At 57.5% G+C, this 20,815-nt stretch overlaps 2 protein-coding genes across 3 annotated transcripts in view; one reads left to right on the forward strand and one right to left on the reverse strand.

The window, feature by feature from the left end:
- Nucleotides 1–4,836, forward strand: part of NTN1 (netrin 1) — a 202,406-nt gene extending 197,570 nt beyond the window's left edge. Inside the window, exons 7-8 of one of the 2 annotated variants that reach the window (XM_065896717.1) lie at nt 1,298–1,606; nt 4,743–4,836. In XM_065896717.1, coding sequence (XP_065752789.1) covers nt 1,298–1,606; nt 4,743–4,750 — 317 coding nt within the window. In that variant the 3' untranslated portion in view covers nt 4,751–4,836. Of the gene's footprint in view, nt 1–1,297; nt 1,627–4,742 lie in introns of those variants that run through there. The other variant, XM_065896716.1, reaches the window with a different exon arrangement.
- Nucleotides 4,837–10,011: 5,175 nt separating this feature from the next.
- STX8 (syntaxin 8) overlaps nt 10,012–20,815 on the reverse strand; it is a 240,326-nt gene continuing 229,522 nt past the window's right edge. Inside the window, exon 8 of the mRNA XM_065897507.1 lies at nt 10,012–10,183. Coding sequence (XP_065753579.1) covers nt 10,116–10,183 — 68 coding nt within the window. The 3' untranslated portion in view covers nt 10,012–10,115. The remainder of the gene's footprint in view (nt 10,184–20,815) is intronic.

Below are 20,815 nucleotides of genomic sequence, written 5' to 3' on the forward strand. Positions count from 1 at the left end.
ACAGGACGTGGTGGCAAGGGGAAGGCGCCATGTTCTGACCGTGGGGAGGGAGTCCAGGTTTCCCTCGGATGGGGGCTAGTACAGCAGAGACCTCTGCACTTACCCCTGGAATGGTTGTGTCTCTCTCCCACCACCACCACCAGGAGGTCCCCAGGTAGGCTCCATGGGGCTCTGGTGCCTTGAGATGCACCAGCCAAAGGGTCCTGCAGTCAGTTGCTTGGGAAGCCAACACACGCGTGTGTGCACACACTTTGTAGATTAAAGGCTCAGAAAAGTCCTGCACTAAGGCGACTTCCTTTGTTTAAGCCAGTATTTCACATATTTGAGCAAAATCCCCCCCCCCCAAAACAAAAAAGTATGTCCTCCTTTTACGAAGTATCTCTTAATATCCTGCAGAAAGAACACCTGTTAACGTTTACTAGAGCACTGATTCTCAAAGTGTGTTCCCTGGACCCGCAGCATCTGGGAATGTGTGAGGTGTGCGGTCCTGGGCCCCAGTCCACATCTACTGAATAGGAAATTGGGGTGAGGCCAGCCATGGGTTTGACGAGTCCTCCACGGGATTCTGATGCCTGCTCCAGCTTGAGAACCCCTTCTACTCAGGGAAGGAGGAGCAGAGAATTGAAAGGGAGGGGAAGGGCCTGAGAACGGGGAGAGGGGCAGGAGGCCAGGGAGACAAGGCAGTCTGGAAGGGATGGGAGGCGGGCAGGACAAGGATCCTGGACTCTGGAAGAGACGCTGCAGCCACCCTGAAGGGCTGTTCAGCGTGCGGTGCACCTGGGCACTGAGACCCCATTCTGGTTTTCTGAGATTGGATCAAGGGCAAGGCTGTATGTCTAGGGGTGTCATGAGGCTTGATGTTAAGTGACGGGGCCTTTGGAAATGCCCAGGGGGTACCATCTGAGGAGGTTCCCCCGAGCCTGTGCTGAGCGGCCAGTGTTGTGCTCATGGAGGGCACCTACCCCAGCAGCTGGATTCTGCCCAGAGTTCTGGGGATGTGGTCAGAACCTACAGCACCTTCCTGGACCCTAAAAGGGCTTGTCCCCAAAGACAGTGCTGGGTGGCACCTAAAACACAGGACATATGGCTTCCTGGAACAGCGGCCTTGGCCCCAGTATCAGCTTTGCCACCACACACGCATTTCCTAGCCGGGTACCCCGTGCAGTCACTTCCCCGCTCCGGGTCTTCTTTCCCTTCTCCATCACACAGGCCGCCCCATCCCTGGCCCTCCTGGACGCAGGAGCTCGGGGTCCAGGCGGCACCCGTGGCCCACCCTCTTGCCTGTGCTTCCTTGCAGCCGTCCAGATCCACATCCTGAAGGCGGACAAGGCAGGGGACTGGTGGAAGTTTACGGTGAACATCATTTCCGTGTACAAGCAGGGCACCAGCCGCATCCGCCGCGGTGACCAGAACCTGTGGATCCGCTCGCGGGACATCGCCTGCAAGTGCCCCAAAATCAAGCCCCTCAAGAAGTACCTACTGCTGGGCAACGCGGAGGACTCGCCCGACCAGAGCGGCATCGTGGCGGACAAGAGCAGCCTGGTGATCCAGTGGCGGGACACGTGGGCGCGGCGGCTGCGCAAGTTCCAGCAGCGCGAGAAGAAGGGCAAGTGCAAGAAGGCCTAGCGCGGGGTGGGGTGCAGCGGCGCGCCGGGCGGGCTGGGCGCCCCGCCACCGCGGCGGCGTGGACTTGGCCCGTGAGGGCTTTTCCAGCTGGGGGGAGGGTGGGGCGGGGCCGGCGCGGGGCCCTCGGCGGCCCCGCCCCACTCCTCGCGCGCCTGGGCCCCGGCGGATTGAGGACGAGATTTAGCTACCTCACGGGTTCCCTCCGGGGCAGAGAGGCGCTCTCCCCGGGGCCGGGAGGGGGGCCGGGGCAGGCGGGCGCAGGAGCGCGCAGGTGGCCCACGGCGAGGGGTAGAGAAGAGCACACGAGGAGAACTGTGAACCCCCAGGCCCACCGCCTGGCCAACCCCCCCATCCCCCTCCCCCCAGCACAGAAAAACCCACACCCTTCTTCGGGAATTCCCACAGGAGCCCTGCTTGTGACAACTGGGGCCCCCTGTGCAGGGCCCTGGGGGCATGCGGGGGGGGGGGGGCGACAGGAGCCTGTCCCAGCAGCCTTCCCCAGGCAGCCTGTGGTCTTCACCGCGCCGCCTCGGTCCCCCCCCTCCCCACCCCGGCTGGGAAGCCCCCGCCCAGCTGACGGGTGAGCCCAGGGCCACCCCTGAGAAGCCCGCGGGGGTGCCTGACGGAGGCGGCATCGCGAACGCGAAACCTCCCAGAGAGCCTCCTTTCTGGCGAGCTGGAAGCAGCCCCTTCATGACATTTTCCGGGGAAGGGGCACGGGCGGGGTTTACGGCAGTGACGCTATTCGTGGGATGACCTCAGCTCCCACAAGGCCCCGAGCAGTGTCCACAGCTGGGCAGGGCCTGCAGTAAGGCCGCTGCGCCCGGCGGGGGAGGGGGCTGGCAGGGGCAGGAACCGCTAGGGTGCTGGGTCCGAGGAAGCCGTGGCCAGTGCCTGCTGCGGCCCTCACTCCCGGCTCCCCTAGAGTAGGGACAGAGGCCGCTAAGCTGGGGAAGCCTGCTGGGGCCGCCTGCCGGGGCCGCCTACCTGGCTGTCCTGGTACCGCCCGGCAGCACCTCGCCCACTCCTTTCTGGTGGCCCCCGAAGATGGCCTCACACGGGGCCTGGGGGCGCCAGCGGCACTGGCCGGACACTGCAGTCGAGGCCCGGCTCCTCTGTCAGGAATTGGGTTTCATCTTCCCTGCTGGAGTCTGGCCGCTCAGAGGGGTCACACCAAGGATGAAGCTCGGGCCCCGTGGTCTGGCTTCCCTGCTTCGCCCCTGCCGTTTACCGCGCACCCGCCCTGTGCCAGGCACTTTAGCCTTGGGATCTCCTGTTATCTTCGTAGCAGCCCTGAGACACGGGTTCTCACCCCCAGTGTCCCCGTGCAGAGCCGGGCTGTCTGACCCTCCGCGGTTCCCTCGCAGGCCACAGGGGGTGCTTCTGGGTGAGTCAGCCCCGAGATGCTGGCCCTGGTGATGGCGTCAGGCCTGGAGCACAGAGATCAGGAAGTGGGGGCAGGGATGGGCACAGTTCCATCTTCAGAGGTGGCAGCTAGGGCCGTGGCTGATCCAAAGGTGGAGGGAGAAAGGCTGCCTGGGGTGTTTGGAGGGATTCCAGAGCTGCCCCCAGGGGCAGGGGGAAGACAGAACTGCGCAGGGAAGGGGTGTCTGCCTTGCCTGAGTGCAAGCCCAAGGCTGGGAGCGTAGGGACCGCTCCCCGCAGTTGGCCCTCCAACGCTACCCAGGGTTGTCCGAGTGCACTTAGCTAGCCCACAGGCCTGGAGAGGCCCTGCCCGCCCAGTTGTCCGGCATCGATTCATACTGGCCCGGCTTCTCTGCCCTCCGCCCAGAAGGGCCACGGCAGCCTCACCACCTCCCACCTGAGTGGGCCCGAGTCTCAGCCCCCATCACCAGGGGCCTGCACTGGTCGTCTCTGAGGCCCCTCAGGCGCTGGAGCCAGCGGCCTGCCAAGCAGCACTGCATCTTGCTTTAAATTCAACCAGCCTCACCCTCCTGCTCGGCACCCCGAGAGCAACGTAGCTTGGCCTCTAGGAAATGTTAGGGAATGCCAGGGTGACCAGATCAGCCAGCGTGGGGTGAGGACGCTGTTGGGGTATCAGTCCTCGCAGGCTGCCCTCCCCACTTCACGGATCCAGCCAGAGCCAGCCCACCGCTCCTCTGAATCCAGCCACCAATTTGGGTTGAGGACCCATCCTTGGGAAAGCACCCCTCTTCCTCCCCTCGCCCCCCCTCCCCGGGAGGAGATGGAAATAAGAATTGAGGTGCTCCGGCTTGTACAGTTAGGAAAGGATATAAAATGGAACTAGATTTTGAAGAGTGTATTAACCAGAGTTGTGATATTGTAGGTGTTTGAAGAAAAACATACCAGAATAGTCTTTTTAGAAAAAAAAAAATTTCCAAGTTGCCCACTTTGTTACCTGCTGGGTGGTCTGGAGCCCCTGACAGCAGGGTCCCTGCGTTTCTGACACACAGTAATGCTATTGGGGCAGAGGGAAGTGGGGCGGATGGGGGCCCGCCCCTGGACTCACCTGCAGGCTGGGGCTTCTGTCCTGAGCCAGCAGGGCAGGAGGCAGCGTCTTCAGGTTCTGGTCAGTGGGAGGCCGGGAGCTGCCCCAGGTGGCCCCTCGCGCCCGCCTGGCACTCTGCCTCCACAGTAGCTGCAGGAAATGGGCACAGACTGGCTTGGGCTTGCCCCAGGTTGGAATGAGACTGAAATCAAGGAGACCCTGAGGGATCGGGAGATGGTCCCTTTAAGAAGCTGAAAAATGTTAGGGTTTCAATGCTCAAAGGACGGCTGGAGAGTGGACAAACCAGACCCATGGATGGGGTTACTGGGCCACGGTTCATGGCCACAGCCAGGCCATACCTTAGGGCTATCGGAATGTGTGCTCGTGGGGCCTTGGCCCTGCCAGAACCAAGCCAGCCCCCCTCCCCAGGGCACCTCCCGTCCTCCCCCGACTCCCTCCTACGTTCGGAGTTCTGTTCACTCAGAATTGTACATGTTTAGTTGTGACCATGACATATTGTTTGGGTCGGTGTTCCTCTCCAATGCATACTAATATATTATGGTTATTATATATGAATATATTTAATGACATGGAGAAAGTTGTGGATTTTTTAAGTTTTTCTTTTTTTTTCTTTTTTTTTGGTTAGAGTTGTAATGGACCCAGATGGAACTTGTAACATGGGCCCCACATGATAGAACTAAATTCAGATATCAATTAAATAAACTCTTGTACACTGTTCTCCGCCTCCCAGTCTTTATTGGTGGCCTGAGCTACGGGGTGGTCGGCCTGTGGGGAGAGAGGATGGTGAGTCCTCAGGCCATTTAAGGAATATGGCTTCTGGTCTAAAAACTCCCCAGCACGACAGAGCCCTGGGTTTTTCACAAAGCCCGAGATGGTGCCCTAACAACCCACTAAAATAAAAAAATTCAAAAAAACAAAAACAGGAAAAGGGCAGCTTTGCTTGGAAGGTCCTAGGGGCGGGCTGGCTCCAAGTGCGATTTGGACAGTCTCTATTTCAGTCCCCAAGAGACCGTCCCTGGGATCCATCCTGGCCAGTCCCCAGGGCTCCGGGTCAGGGGGACTCCAGGGGTGGGGCAGAGTGCACCTCTGAACCTCCCCATCTGACTCAGAACCTGCAAGTAGAGTTTCTGCCTTGCACGTAACCAGTTTCTTCTGTTCACAACTAAGGGGAGACTCACCAGCAGAGACAACAGGGTTAGTGATGTTCAAGACTTTTCTCAAGCCATCGCTGAGGCTTCGTTCGGCGCAGGGATGGGGCCGGGGCTGGTGCCACGCAGCCACCAGGAGCTGAGCTCACTGGCTTTCTGGAGGCTATATTTAAACTTCCAAATGGTTGTGATTTCTCTATTAAATAAACAATTCAGTCATGAGGAACATGTTGCGTTACCATGCAGAGTGGAGCCGATCGTCACCAGGAAGCTATAATTTCTGCACCCAGCTGTTTCGAAGACAAGTCTCAGCCACGCAGATTCAACCCGCCCCCGGAAGGCACGGAAAGCCTGTCCCCGCTGCGTGGAGAGCAGGCTGAGACGCTGTTCGCTGCGGCGTAGGAAGGAACAGGGCTAGCCCGGCTCCTCGGGGGGGTCCGGCTCTAGGAACGGGAGGTATGCTCTCGGAACCAGGGGTCAAAGCCCAGGTGGGTAGACCCGGGGGCGGCAGCACCGGATGCTGGGTGGGCAGGGACAGGTTACAGGCCTCAGGTGGCTGGACAGGCCGAGGCGAAAGCGAGCCTTTTCTGCAGCCTCGGGCTCCCCTCAAAGCCAGTTCAGACCCAGCTGGACGATTTGCAGGATCTGCCAAAGCAGGAAATCAGCCAGCTTGCTGCCAAGTCCTGACCCAAGGTGGTTGGAAAAGTCCACTTTAGAGACCGGAATGCCGAGGTATGAGGAAACCGAGAGATTCCCATCAGGGACTCGGGGGCCAGCAGAGTCTAGTCAAAAATCCAGACCCCGCTGGAGGAGAGTTCCCCGGCGTCTGGCTGGCTCTCGGGGAGGCTCCCGCATTCGTAAATCCCTACCCTCTGGCCCGAGACAGCGCCTGGGGATGGGGGCTGCCGGCTCACGGCAGAGACGCCCCTAGGTTTCCGATTCTGTTGAACAGATAGCTCTGTCTATACTCTTTTGAGACTCAATAAAGACGTTTAAGAAAAACGCCAAGAAAAACTAGGCGTGGAAGGACGGACAGGGACTTCCCTGGTGGCGCAGTGGTTAAGAATCCGCCTGCCGGCACAGGCGACAGGGGTTCGAGCCCTGGTCCAGGAAGATCCCACATGCCGCAGAGCAACTAAGCCTGTGAGCTGCAAAGAGTAGCCCCGCTCGCCGCAACTAGAGAAAGCCCGTGCACAGCAACGAAGACCCAACGCACCCAAAGATAAAAATAAATCTATTTAAAAAAAGAAAAAAGGACGGACAGACCCAGTGTGAGAAATAAAGCAATGAGTTAATCCATCCAAATACTCTATCAGACTGGAGACTCAACAGGACAGCAAGTCACTTCTGGAAAGAGGCAAATGCTTTCTGTTACTGGCATGGAGGTGGGAGAACTCTGAAACCATAAGAAGCAATTAGAGGAAAGACGAGTCTTGGCCCACTTTTCAAAATAAAGGGGGGAAAACCGCACTTACCTTCAGCAGGGCTAGGCTAGAAAACCCAACTAGATAAAAGATGATCTTTCACTAATCCACACAAAGAACTCTCGGTATAAGCCCGGAACTGGAGAGGCAGGAGTACCGGCTACAGGCCGGCTGGTGGTCGTCAGAGCACTGGTCAGGAGAGAACCTGACAGTCCTTGGAGCAGAGGGACAGTCGGGAATCCTGCAGCAGCCCCGTGCGAGGAGGGTCCAGGGCCCTGCCGGGAGCACAGCGGAGTGTCCTGGGGCTAATGAAAACTAAGGTTTGGTTACAGTTATTAATTATAATGACATTGCAGTGGAACAAAAGTACCCGTGGTAACCAGCTATCTGGATTTCTTTATATAGTATCCAGACTTTAAATGCTTCTAATTAATCGTCAGTTAAACAGTACTTATGACGTTATTTTAATAAAGTTTACTTTCATCGAAAACGCACCCAAGGTGACGGGTCGTGCCTCTCTTCCCTACGCTTGGGGTACTACTAACTGCTCACACCGCCGATCCAGAGCCCTGCCGGCCGCCTGGGACCTTGGGCCTGACGCCATTGAAGGGGGAAACCAGGCCTGGCCAAACCCAGCTGGAAAATGCCACATGACCCCAGGGTGGGGGGCCCATCCCAGCCGCTCGGGATGCCTCGGCAATTTTGGGCTGCCCCTCAGTTCAGAGTGGGGTAGGTATCTCCCAAAATGGGGAGCCTCCCTGCCCGGCACCACCCCAGGCCTGGACGGCAGGTCCTCACGGTCTCACCCCACCAGCTTCTTACCCCCTCCCCTGCCTGCAGGTCCAGGTCACCCGGCTAGGAAGGGCTGGGCCATGCCTAGAGCCCACTTAGTCAAAAGAACAGAAGCCGCTGTGTGCGGACATCGGCTGAGCGTTTGGCTCGGAAAGGCCTTTCCGTGTGGCCGAGCCAGGCCGCCGTGGCTCTGGTTCAAAGACCCCCCACGAGTTGCCGGGGCTCCATGCTGAGCAAGGGGAGGTGAGAAAGTCAAACAGACCTTCAGTGCCTCCTCCCGTGAGCCCCAAAGTGGGGGGATCCAAGGAGACGCTGTTTATACAGATTTGGGGTTTGGCACAAGACTGAACGATGTGCTCTGCGGATGCCTGATCTTCCACTGGGGGATCCGTTGGCAACCGCCCTGCCCCCGCGGAAAGTGCCTCCCAGGGCGCCTTAGGGTGCGCAGGCGCCTGGCCCCCGTCCGGCCCGGCCCCTTCGGGAGCACAGCGTCTTGGTTCCCGACACAAGCCTGCCTCCGCGTTCTCTCCTGTGCTTCCCCGTCCCGACCCCCGACGGCGTGTCTCCTGCTCACGGCTGCCCCGCTCCTGCCCTCGTCCCTGGGCCACCGCCAGTCTGAACACGGCTCCCAGGGCCTCGCCTGCTCTGCACGTGCTGGCAGCCCTGGAGGTCAGTGGGCACCGGGTCGGAAGCAAACCCGCTGTCAGCTGAGGCCCTCGGGGTGCTCCGTGCTGCCGCGTGCCGGCTCACCCGACCCTCGCAGTCAGCCCCGGAGGCAGGAAGCTGTGTTCTCTCCACTTTCTAGAGGAGGAAACGGAGGCACGGAAGGGTATCTGGCTCGCGCTCGCACTGCTGGCGAGGGGCGTGGCTGTCAGCGGGCGGCACTGCCTAGTTCAGGCTCTCTGCCTCTGGGTGCCTCCCGGTCCTCTCGCTGAGCACATGAGGTGAGTCCAGCCAGGGGGCTGCGAGCAGAGGCGACGGCTTCCCTTCTGGGCAGAGCGTTCCCAGAGTCCCCTTTCTTCGGCCACAGCCCGCGTGGCTGTCCCAGCAGCCCGGGTCTGGGCCCCCAGCTGACTTGCGTGGACGGGCAGCAGGAGGGAGGCACCGACGCTGGGGATGGAGTGAGGTGGTTCGGATTTGGGTGACTGTGACTGCAGCGCCGTCCCAGCTGACCCGGAGCGGAGTCCAGGGCTAGACCACCTCCCAGAAGAGTGCCGCGTGTCACCGCCACACACGCACCAGGTGGCAGCGGGGCTGCCCAGGTGGCCTGGTAGTGACCTGGCCCCTCTAGCGGGGAACTACTGGGAATAGGGCCACCCAGCCTTTGCGGCGACTTACAACTGACCAAGCACAGAACCTCGACTCCCCTGACGGAGGCCTGGAGTCTGGAGCCAGGTCTTCGCTGTGCGCTGGAGTCTCCGGGTTGCCAGTCTGCAGCGCGGTCCTGCTGGTGCCTATCTCGGCTCCCCGGGGAGGGAGGATGCGGTGAGATGGGTCAGGTCATGCCTTCTGGAGAGCAGCCGCCCACAGTCTCTAGGAAATCCACGGGAGACCCCCCGGGAGCCCCCTCCCAGCTGCCCGATCTCTCCTCTTCCAGGGAAATCTTGTGCTTGGAAACTGCCCTAGTTTTTCATCACCAATTCTTTGCCCTGGAGCCACAGAGAGCAAAGCATGGCCCGCCGGCCCGGCCCGCCTTCCGCTTGGCCAGGAGGGAGGGCACGAAGCTTGGCCCTCTGCCCCTTCCAACCCGGACTCACCGCCGCTCCCGCGCGCCTGGCACCCTTCGCAGGCCTCGGCCACGCGTCTGCCCTTGCCGTCACGCACGTGCACACGTGTGCAACGCGTGCAGTGCACACTCGCACACACAAGGTTGTCAGGGCCAGTTTAGGAGCCAAATAAAGGTACTGTTCTCCTCCCTGCCTAATCAGTCACACCTTCCTCTGAACCCTAAACGGTACCTTCCTGCCTGATCAGATTCATCAGACTCGATTCCGGCTGCGTACGGGATGTTTCAGCCTGGGGAGATGGGTTTACTACACCGAGGAGGAAACCAGAACACGCTTCTAGATCTGAAGGGAGTTCCTAGAGTCGAGTCCCGAGCTATTCCACCAGTAGGGCTGGCGAGCCCTGGGGCGGGGGGGACTTGGGCAGTGAGGCGGGCGGCAGTTGCCCAGAGGCGCGTGCCTGCGTGTCTCTCCTTCCTCATGTCACTCCTTCCTCCCTCTTGGACACACGTGGCCTTGGCTGTTCACCGGTCTCCCACATGGGCACATGACTTCCCCGAGCAGACTAGACACTCGAGGTCACAAGCTGCCTAGGAATTCGGCATCGTCCCCCCGGGGTGCCCAGCACGCTGTGGGGTGGCCGGAATCCATCAGCAGCCACAGGGCAGTGACCACTGAGGGACCTTGGGCTAGCAGCCCAGTGACCAAGGCAGAACCCACAAGGGCCACACTGCCCAATACCCCGGCAGCTCTCTGGAGCTGCCACACGATCTGCCTTTGCTGAAGCAACGCACGTCAGGAGTTCAGAGCTTTGCGGGAATTTATTGAGAGAGGCTTTCAGGCACCAAGAGGATGCTGAACTTGACTCCATCACTGGCAGGTGTCCCGGCTGGTGGTCCCTTGACGGCCACTAGTCAGTAGGCCAGACTGCAACGACCACAATAGCCACGAGCAGCAACAGAATCACTGTTATCATCCCTGGAAAACAGAAGCATACAAGACCCCCTATAAGGACTCACACCAGACGGGCATCACCCATCCCGTGAGGTATCTTCCGAGAGACAGTGGATGCAGTTCTCCAGGGAGCCCCGGTGTGGGGGGCCTGTCAGCGGCCTCTGGTTTTGCAGGCTGGAGCCTGCGGGAGGGGCTCCAGGGACACCGGAGAGTCGCCATCTTGCCACCTCGAGAGTTGTGCCGGAAAAGTGCCCGCGTTCCTGACCTGCTGGGGCCTCCCCTTTTAGCCCCCCGCTCCAGCTTCTGTGCACAGCTCGGCCCCGTTTTCTGTTTGCATTGATGAGGCCTTGATAAAGCAAAGGGCTTGGTGTTTATGAAGAAATATTGATTCTAGAATCCATTTTCTCCCCTATCCACATGGCTTTAGCTTTCCTTCTTGAGCCCAAGATACTTGGCACCCCTCTGTAAAAAATTCTGACAGACTTTTTCTTTAAGTTTTTTTGTATTAACACTTTCTAGTTTTACTTCCTCAACTTCTTGGCTGGGGACCACAAAGAAGAGCATCGGCCCTCCCGGCCAGTCTGCTCCCTGTGTCCAGCTCTGCCCGCCAAGCCCGCCCCGTCTCCCCCAGCTGACGCGGCTGGACTCACCACGCCCATCCCTGCAACGCTGATGAAGAGGGAGGGCCCAGGAGGACTCGGCCCCTTCACCCGACGCGCTCACTGCCTTCCACGCCGACTTCCCTGGTGGGTGATGAGTGCCTCCTACACCCCGGAGGCCAGCACGGTGGTGGCGTATCAGACACAGGGCCCAGCCACGATGGCGCAAGCGCTCGCTAAATGAAGGCCCCGAGAGGGGAGTGAAGAGATGAGGTGAAGCACGTGAAAATGCTCTACAAGTAACAGGGGAGTCAGGGTCACGTGGCTGTTTGGCCACCAGGACTGCCCACCTCAGACTGAGGACCTGTTTCGGGAAAGCTCAGGGTCCCCAGGTTTAGCAGTTTATTCTCTTACACGAAGCCGTTAACACGTTATCGATCTTATTGGCTACCAGATAACCACTGGCCACGTCAGGCTTCTAGAGCTTAAGAGCCACATGTGGCCAATGGCTACCCTATCAGACAGACAACAGAGAACATCTCCATCTTCACAGAAAGTTCTGCTGGACAGAATGGACATAGCGTGTGGAGTTCTGATTATTTTATTTACTGCTGCATCGCCAGCTTTCTACAACAGTGCCTGGTGTGGAGACTTAATACACAATGGTTGAATGAATGAATGAATAGCCGCTCAAGGTGTTTTCGACACTCACGCCACACTCGGACAGCTCCCCACGTTGGGAATTCTGCTTCCCCTTCTTCTTGAGTCAGTTTTGTTAAATTATATTTTTCTGGGAAATTGCCCATTTTTTCTGAGTGTCCAAAAGTACTGGTATAAGATTGTTCATCATATTCTCCTATGATTTAAACACTATGCTGTATCTCAGTCCTTTTTACTTCTCACACCACCTGTTCGTGCATCCATTTTTTCCCTCTAGCCTTGCCACAAGCGTGCCTCTTTCTTAAAAATATTTATTTATTTTGGGCTACATTGGGTCTTCGTTGCTGCACGTGGGCCTTCTCTAGTTGCAGCGAGCGGGGGCTACTCTTCATCACAGCGCTCAGGCTTCTCATATGTGGTGGCTTCTCTTGTTGCGGACCACGGGCTGTAGGCGTGCAGGCTTCAGTAGTTGTGGCGCACGGGCTCCACGGCATGTGGGATCTTCCCGGACCAGGGCTCAAACCCACGTCCCCTGCATTGGCAGGCGGATTCTTAACCACTGCGGCACCAGGGAAGTCCCTTGTGGTCTGCTTTATGTAACCCATGAGCTAAGAGTGGTTTTTGTATTTTTACCGGGTTGTCAAAAAAGAAAAAGGAGATGTGTCACGCTGTCTGGGGTCTGCAAAACCTAACGCACTTACTGGCTGGCCTTTCACAGAATCTGCCGACCCTGTTCTATGTCACTGTGGCCACGGATGGTCTCACTTAGGTGCTGGTCTCTGGCTCTCCCTCCATTTCTTTCATCTGGGATTTCCTTTCTTCCTTGTAAATTCAGCCATCCGTTAACACTCTAGGGGGTGTTGTAATATTTCATCTAGCATTTCAAGATGCTTGTAGTAAGGCGGTGGGGGTGTGTGTGGCTGTCGAGTGAACATTCTCTCAGTCCACCTTCTTGCCAGAGTGGAAGAACACATCTTTTCGTGCCTCCATGTGTTTCTGCCTCCAGAAACACCTCCAGGCTGACCGAAGGCTCCACCTGGGCAGGAATCCCACTGCTTCTTGGCTGGGGGAAAGGTTCGTATTGCAATCTTTTTCCTTACAAAACAGTGAAAACGAGGGAAGCAGACAGACCGAGGTGAAGCGTCAGGGGCCACTGCTGGCCCTCCGGAGCCCAGGCTTATCCTAAAGCCAAGGGGGAGGACTGCGTTTCTGAGGAAAGGGGAGAAGACGGGCTGAGTGGTGGCTCAGGAAGAAGTCCTGCCGCCGACGCTCAGCCAGGATTGGGGCTGGGAGGGCGCGTGGGGCTGAGAGGCTGCCTGTGTGGCCCGGGTTCTGGACCAAGGCTGCGATGGCCCAAGGGGAGGCCCATATGAGTGGCCCTGAATTTTCAAATCAGGGCGATTATGAGAAAAGCAGGACAAAGAAATCAAGAGCGGTAACTGGCTGGGAAGGAGAAACCATACATCGGGTTTGAGTTTCTGCGCGTGGAGCCTGCGGTCCGATGGAAGCAGCCTCAGGCATCATAGTCACCACCATCTCCTGCTTGGGTCACTGCAAGGACTGACCAGCCGCTCCCTTTACCCAATCCTTTCCCCACAATTGAGCTGGAATGGAAATCAGATCAGGTTGCTTCCTGGCTCAAAACGGTCCAACGGCTTAGAATCCCCACTCCTCATGGCATTTGAAGGCCCTGCGTCATCTGCCCCCTGCGACCCGTGAAGCCACACGGTGTCCTGTGCTCGGGCCATCCTGACTTCGGTTCCTCCGACGTGCCCTGCACCCTCCTGCCTCCCGGCCTGGACCCGTGCTGTCTTTCCTGTCCCTCTCAGTCTAATCCCTGTTCATCCTCCAAAACTCAGCATCAGTTTCCCATCCTCCAGGAACTCCTTCGTGACCTGCAGTGGACCGTGTTCCTTCTGTCTCTGCAGTGACCCTTCTTCAACCACGATTTGGGTCCTCAGTCAGTTACTCTCTACATCCGCCACTGGCACGTGAGCGTCTATGGCAGGGACTGTGTTCACCACCACGTCCCCTGTGCCTGGGGCAGGGCCTGGCACACGAGAGAGGCACGAGACATTCTTTTTGCTCTAAACGAATAAATGCATTGAGTATCTGGAAGGAACATCAGGCACCAACGAGAAGGACACAGAAGGAGGTAAAGCAACGGGGAGAGCGGAGCTAGGAAAGTGCGTTGAGTCCAAGGGAAACTTCAAAAGATGGTCAATCCCAGTTACAAACCCCGCAGAGAACCCAGGGGGATGGGGAAAAGCTCCCGCACTTCGGAGACGGTTCACAGCGCAGCGTGGGCACAGTGTGGAGGCCCTATCGGAACCATCGTCAATACGGTGATTCCTCTTTCAGCCGCTGATTATCTACCACGGAAACCGTGAGTTCTACAAACGGTGCCACGGGAAAGGTACGACGGGGTCCACAAGACCTGTGAAAAATGAAACGCCCTTCACCTGCTGAAGTCTGGTGAAGTCTCGCCCTTCACCAGAGACTGTAACTTGATAATATGTGATAAACTTGGTTTCTTGTCCAAAGATGAAAAGTGGGACTTTGAGACCAACGACAAATAAGACTGACATTTCAAACCCTTTGGGAGCAAACAGGGGTCCTCTGGGTAGGAGGTTTCCAGCAGGTTTAAGTAAACCGGGGTGCGCCCAGGGTCAACTGAGAAGTTATTCTGAGGAGGCAGGTGACAGGGATAAGCCAAAGCCAGCTGCAGCCCTGTGGATCCTTCTGGGTCAGAGAGTAGAACTTGGGCTTTTCTGGAATGTGAACACAGCTCTAGCACCTTCCTTGAATGGAGTCTCTCCCCTCTGAAGGATGCTTCGGAAAGAGAAACCAAGGGTCTTTTCAAAGCCAGGGAGAGCTGAGCCACGGCGTGCGTGGACTGTTCAAAGCGGGCCAGGTTGCCTTGCTCGGGTCTCAGCAACAGGTAATTCTTGTCTGTTTTTTTATGAGGAAACTGAAGTTCTAGAAAACTAACTCTCTTACCTAATGCCCCACAGCTGGTGAGAGGAAGAGCTGGGACTGGAATCCAGGTGGGATGGAGCCCTCAGGCCAGGCTCTTACCCTTTCTTACCCCTGGGGCCTGTCTCGTGGGGGTGGGGGTGGGGATCCTGATTCCCGACACAGCATGGGGTTTATGGGGGGGAGGGGAGGCCCAGGTGTCTTTGGGCTGGAAAACTGAGATAAAGAGTTTCTTCTCTTTTTTTTTTTTCCCTTTTCCATTTCTTTGCTTCTTCCTTTGGGCAACTTTTTATAGTGGGAAAATTGAAACAAATACAAGAGTAGACGGGAGAGTCTAAGGAGCTGTGGTGAACTCTCACCACTCAGCTTTAACAGGGGTCGGTTCGTGGCCGATCTGGGTTCATCTATACCCTCACCCGCTCCCTGTCCCTGGTGTATATTTTGGAAGCAACTCCCACACGTTTCATCTACAGATACTTCAGTAAGTATCACCAAAAGGCATCATCAGAAAATCCACCACACCACCACCACGCAAAACACAGAGGGGTTGCTATTCCTTAAAGGCAGAGGCAGGGAAGAGCCCCCAACACTTCAGATATAGGAAGGTGGTTCCAGCTTAGAGAACGAGGGACACCAAGCCACCGATGGCCACTGGCCACGGGAAGAACAGGAAAAGCATTCCGTCATGTGTGACAGAGAGAACTTCTTTCTCTTGCCTCAGAGTAGGGCTTAAACTTCAGGGGGTCTAGTCTTCCATCCCCCGCCCCCGCCCCCGGCTAAGGAAATGTTGGACATTTCAGACCCAGGAAAGACAGTGGAGCTTCTGGGAACCTACCAACTTCTGAAACAATGAATGCTCTTTGCCCCCAAACCCAGCACACAAACACCGGGCGAGGCTGCGGACGCCGGCAGCCTTCCTGCACACATCACTCAGCTCTGCGCGGGGCCTGCTGGCACCTGGCAGGGCAGATTTTCCCTTCCAATCCCCAAGTGTCCCTTTCAGGGGCAGGCCTGGGATACCAGAGCTCCAAGAGTGGAAAAAACCGTCCGTTTCCTTTGGTCAGTTTACCAGATGAGTATTACTCAACCACTTATAATATCTACAAGTCCAGCTCACGGCAATTACCAAAAGACGAAAGAAAAACTCCTTTGCAGACGGGGGAAGGATGTGGAACACGGCCTCTCAGGGACAGTGTTGTGTTTGCTGAAGCTTGTCCATCGGGATTCATGGTCCGTATTTTTTCCAGTGAAACACTGGAAACCAGCAAATTACGGAGGCTGTGATGCCAACACCTCTGCCACAGCGGAGCGTGGGTAGCGGCTCCTAATGCTCACTGATGATGGGGGGGAGGAGGGGAGAGGAGTGAGGGAGGGGAGAGGGAGGGGAGGGAGGGGAGGGAGGGGATGGAGGGGAGAGGAGGGAGGATGGAGGGGAAGAGGAGTGGGGGAGGGGAGAGGGAGGGGAGGGAGGGGATGGAGGAGAGAGGAGGGGGGATGGAGGGGAGAGGAGGGAGGATGGAGGGGAAGAGGAGTGGGGGAGGGGAGAGGGAGGAGAGGAGGAGGGAGGGGAGGAAGGGAGAGGAGTGGGGGATGGAGGGGAGAGGAGTGGGGGGATAGAGGGGAGAGGAGTGGGGGAGGGAGGGAGGGGGAGGGGAGGGGAGAGGGAGGGGAGAGGAAGGGAGGGGAGAGGAAGGGAGGGAGGGGGAGGGGAGGGAGGGAGGGAGAGGAGTGGGGGATGGAGGGGAGAGGAGTGGGGGATAGAGGGGAGAGGAGTGGGGGAGGGAGGGAGGGAGGGGGAGGGGAGGGGAGGGGGAGGGAGGGGAGGGAGGGAGGGAGAGGAGTGGGGGATGGAGGGGCGAGGTGGCGGGAGGGAGGGGGATACAACGGCCAGTTTTATCGAAGCCTTTTTATCTGGTTTTTGCTCATCACAAGGAAAGCCATACTGGCTGCCAGCTGTGGTTGGTTGTTTGGAACCAAACTGTATATTCTCCTACTGTCTGCTTTGTTCTTCACACTGGAAGGATCAGGGCCCACAAACAGCTCTCATGCAGCCTCTAAGGACCCACAGAGGACATTTAGGAAAGACCCCTGGAGCTGTTTTTTCCCCCAGTTGTGCCCATCAGTAAGTGACATTTGCTTATGTATTAACCAGGGTTCTCACGGATCACACAGATCTTTTTGCAGCCGGCTCCTGAGTTGCGGGAGGGCATCGGAGAAGAAGAGACAAAACCGGAATATTGGCTTTCAAAAGTTCATGTAAATGTTCCCTTTAATCCCGTTACTAGGCAAATAAGCTGAGAAAAGAGTAGAGGCCGTGCAGAGACGGTGAACATATTGACATTCTGACTTTCAAACTGAAGGGCTGAAGAATGGCAGTTCCCCTTGCGCTCACCCCTCGGCCCACACCTGCCCACTCGGGAGCCGTGTTTGCGTCTCGTCGGCTGCGGGGCGCGGGCACGGGCCGCCTTCCTCCAGCCCACCTGGCGACTCGGCCGGGCTGGGGGCCTGCCTCTGGTCTCTCCCCGCTCGTGAATCTATTTCACACCACAGTTCCACATTTGAATTTTCCCCAAACTGTGCTTTCATCAAAATACTGTGCAGAAGTCATCTCTGATCTGCTGAATCTGGTTCTTTTCTTATTGGGCACTCAGCCCATCCCGCCAGGCTCTCCTTTCTCCGCTGGCGGGTAAACCTTCCTCTGCGGCTCCAGCGGGCTCCCCCATCTCCTCAACAGACCTTCCACCCATCCTCCTGCCGCCTCTGCTTGCACCCTCATCCCTTTCGCACCCCACCCCAGGGCGGAGTCCACTTCCTCCACAGAGACCTCGCCTCCCTGGGGTCAGAGAGACGCTCACAGCCAGGCCACTGCTCTCCAATGACTGGCCTCCATCTTTCAATTCTTATCTTACTCATACACGCTTCTTTCCTTAGGTCACAGGATCTCCAAAAGCAGGCACCGTGCGGTCTGATGTGGCGGAAGGGGCACTGGTCTGGGGACTCGGGGAGACCTGACTTCAAACATGTCCACTTTCTAGCTATGAAATGTCGGGAAAGTTCCCTAACTCTGAGTTCGGTTCCACCATCTGTAGAACAAGCCTAAAAATATCAACTTCCTAAGCTTGCTGCGAGGATTCAATAAAATGAAGGATATAAAACTTCTAGATCATAACTGGCACTCCATAAATGGCGGCTGTGATGACAGTAATCTTGACTCCTTGTACAACCCACGGCCCCCGACCGGTGCCTCGCGTGCGTCAGATGAGCAAGCCGGCCCCCTGGCTTAACAACAGAAATAAAAAGCCATTCGTTCCAGAAGAGAAGGAAGAGGGGCAGAAACAGGGGAATGCCCGGGTGGCATTTAGTTGAGAACCAGCCCAGTTCTAGCCGAGGCCCGGGGGCGATGACGGGGGCATCCAGGAAAGGTGGGACGCGAGTATCTGGCAGCATCCGTGTCGGTTATTAGCCACAGGAAGGGCGGCTGTGCCGGGCGAAACACGGGCTGTGGGCACCAGGCGAGAGAAGCCACGGGAAAGTGAAACGTGAAAGGCCTTGGAGGAAGGGCAGGGCAAGGGTGTGCGCTGAGGACAGGGTTGCCAGCAGCAGAGGGAGACGGTGAAAGCATACCCAAAGGGGGACCTAGACGGTGTGCAGGGGGCCCAAGGGAGCTCCAGAGACGTGCCCGACATCGGGAAACATCCCGCCACGCGGGGGGATGGGCAGAGCGGGACTCGGGGGCCGGGGAGCCTGGGCACTCTAGCTGTGGTGGCACGAATGACAATGATGATGAAAGTGACAGCATGGCAAGAAGTACAAACGTCAGAGCTCCCGTTCTGCCACAGGGTACACGTGCTCAGATCCCAATATTCTTCTCACCGTCGGGCAGTAAGCTGGTAGAACGACAATTTCCCCCAGTCTCTGGGTGAGAAAGTCGGGGCTCGGGGCTGAATGAGAGCCCGCGAGGGCGGGAGGAGCCGCAGGACCGGCTGGGATGGAGCATCAGGGTGGGAGGAGGCAACCTGGGGGCCCTCGGAGGTCCTGCCACGCGAGGGGGAATGCCAGGGCTTGTGAGCCAGCCGTGACGGCACAGCCCCTCAGAGAAATACATCAGAGGGCCAAGAACATGCCTAGGATGCGCCTGTTTCGGTTCTGACTGAAAACAAAGAAAACTGGAATCGCACAGATCTTAACTTTCCCGCAGCTTTATGTCACGCCGACGGAATGTGTCTGTGACGGCGTTTGTGTCTCTGCCTTTCGACAAGGTCACAGCCTATGCACACGGCGCCGGGCACGGGGAGGACTTGCCGACCCCAGCCCGGCCCCTTGCTGACCCGTGCGAGCTGGCCGCTCGATGCCTCCGTGTTCCACGTCCACAGGGCCGACACACGTGTCCCCAGGCTGCGGGAGGGTTACGTGACGCTCCCCGGCCAAGGGCCTGGCACACACGGGTGCCGACACTGCCTCCATTCTGGAAAGTGCCACCTTCCTGAGGGTGAGAGCTGGGGTCTTCTCCGAAATGCGTTTTTGGAGGGATGAGCCTGGTGCCCCTGAGCGTGCCTGGGCTGGATTTGTGCTGAGGTGATGTGGGAAGGGAAGAGGCACCCTCCTGGCGCTGGCATCTCACCCCCGTCCTCTGAGGGCCCAGGCCCCGTGGGGAGCGCTCATCCCCCCCAGGCCCCGGATGGGCACCCCATTTCAATGCGGACAGGAGGTCCTGCTTTGTGTAAATAGAAAAACTCTGAAGAGTAGGAAGCTGACTGGGGAGAGGAGAGCGGTGCAGAGACACATCTGGGGGCCAGAGGCAGCGCGGTTCTCAGCAGGAAGCAGGGAGGGTGACCCGAGAGGAGGTGTGGGGAGGAGGGAAAAAGGACTTGCCTAGAAACAGGAAATTAAAAAGAATTAGGACTGCAAGAGACAGGGCAGAGGAGCCGGATGGAGGCCTAGTGAAAGGCGGGCTCACGGGGTCTGGGCTCCAGGAATGAGGGCCTTGCTGGGCGTCAGGTGGCCCTGTCATAGCCATGGGAGTGGTGAGGCTGACACCCGGCTCATGGACACCCAGCGTGAGGACCTGAGAGCTCATCTCCCTGGCCCGGGGCAAATCAGTTCCCAACGGAGGGGTCAGACTTGCTGGTCAAGTGCCCTGGCCGAGGGCACTGCCCAAGCGAGTTAGATTTACCCACACCAGAACCAAACTCAACACGACCTACTGAGTCCTCATTGCGGGTCAGGTCCGACAGGGCAAAGATACACGTCATCTCTTTACGGGTCTCCCGGTCTCATGAGAAAGGCAGAAAGTCGACCCACCCCTGCCTCCCCAAAACAAAACTAAACCCCCCGCAGAAGACACCGTTCCCTGGAGGGGCTGTGTAAAAACTCAGCCGTTACTGTTGCTTCCTGCACAGAAAGTGCTGACTAGTTTCTAGGTCCCATCTTTGTTCTTAAAGTGTTACTCATTTCCCGTGCCTGAAATAAGTTCAGCCCGGCGATCGCCATAATTCAACAGGATTCAACTGTAAGCACGTAATCCTTCGTATCAGCAGATGACGAGCTGTCGAGTCAATCATTTAATGCCAGTTCTCCGGCGCACCGACATCCGCGAAGCAACACCCTCTCAACGTGCTGCACTGGTACCCCTGGGAACGTGAACCCGGCTAGAGTCTGGCAGAAATTCAAGTGTCTCTGAAAACACGGTCAGGAGCTCGGTCATGGGTACCTTGTTTTGACAATTCCCTCTCGATGAAGTATCAGAAGATTTCTGGATGGCTCCAGTCAGGCTATGGATTCACCATTGCAAACCCCTTCGTTTGGGCCCTACGGACTGGGAAGCATCACCTGGCATCAATTAGGGACAACGGGCAAGGTGACAGGAAGGCGCTGCTGCTGAAGTCCTAACTCAGGTAGAGAAACGCAGGGAGGGGCGGCGATCAGGAGGACGCTTTCTCAATACATCAAATGCTTACCCATCTGTTGTGTTTTGTTTAAAGCAAATCATTTGGCCAAGATGCAAAGGCTACTCGGTGGTAGATCTGAACTGAGTGTCTGCGTCTCAAACCTCAAAGGAACATATTATTGGCAGGGGAGGAAGCAGTGGCCATGTCTGTTCAACTTGCTCCTACAGACACAGCTGGTGGGTCTAGCGGTGGAGCCAGTGAAGCGAACCAGGCTTTCTCCTCCAGGAATTTTGTGACTTTGGACTGACAGAGTTGGGGTTCAGCCACAGTCAAGGGGACGCTCCGGAGGGGTGCTCTACCAACTCCGGCTGGAAGGTCCCAGGCCTGCCCATCTTCCGACCCTTCCTGAGACTTGGTTGGCCCCATCATCCCTTAGATTCTTGCAAGTAACCCAACGTCGTTCAAATAAATTACATGTTCTTTAACCTAAACGAGCCAGAGTCATTCCCTCTTACTTGCAACCAAGATCCTTC

Source organism: Phocoena phocoena, chromosome 19 (genome assembly GCF_963924675.1).
Source record: "Phocoena phocoena chromosome 19, mPhoPho1.1, whole genome shotgun sequence".
In the NCBI taxonomy this organism is placed as follows: domain Eukaryota; kingdom Metazoa; phylum Chordata; class Mammalia; order Artiodactyla; family Phocoenidae; genus Phocoena; species Phocoena phocoena.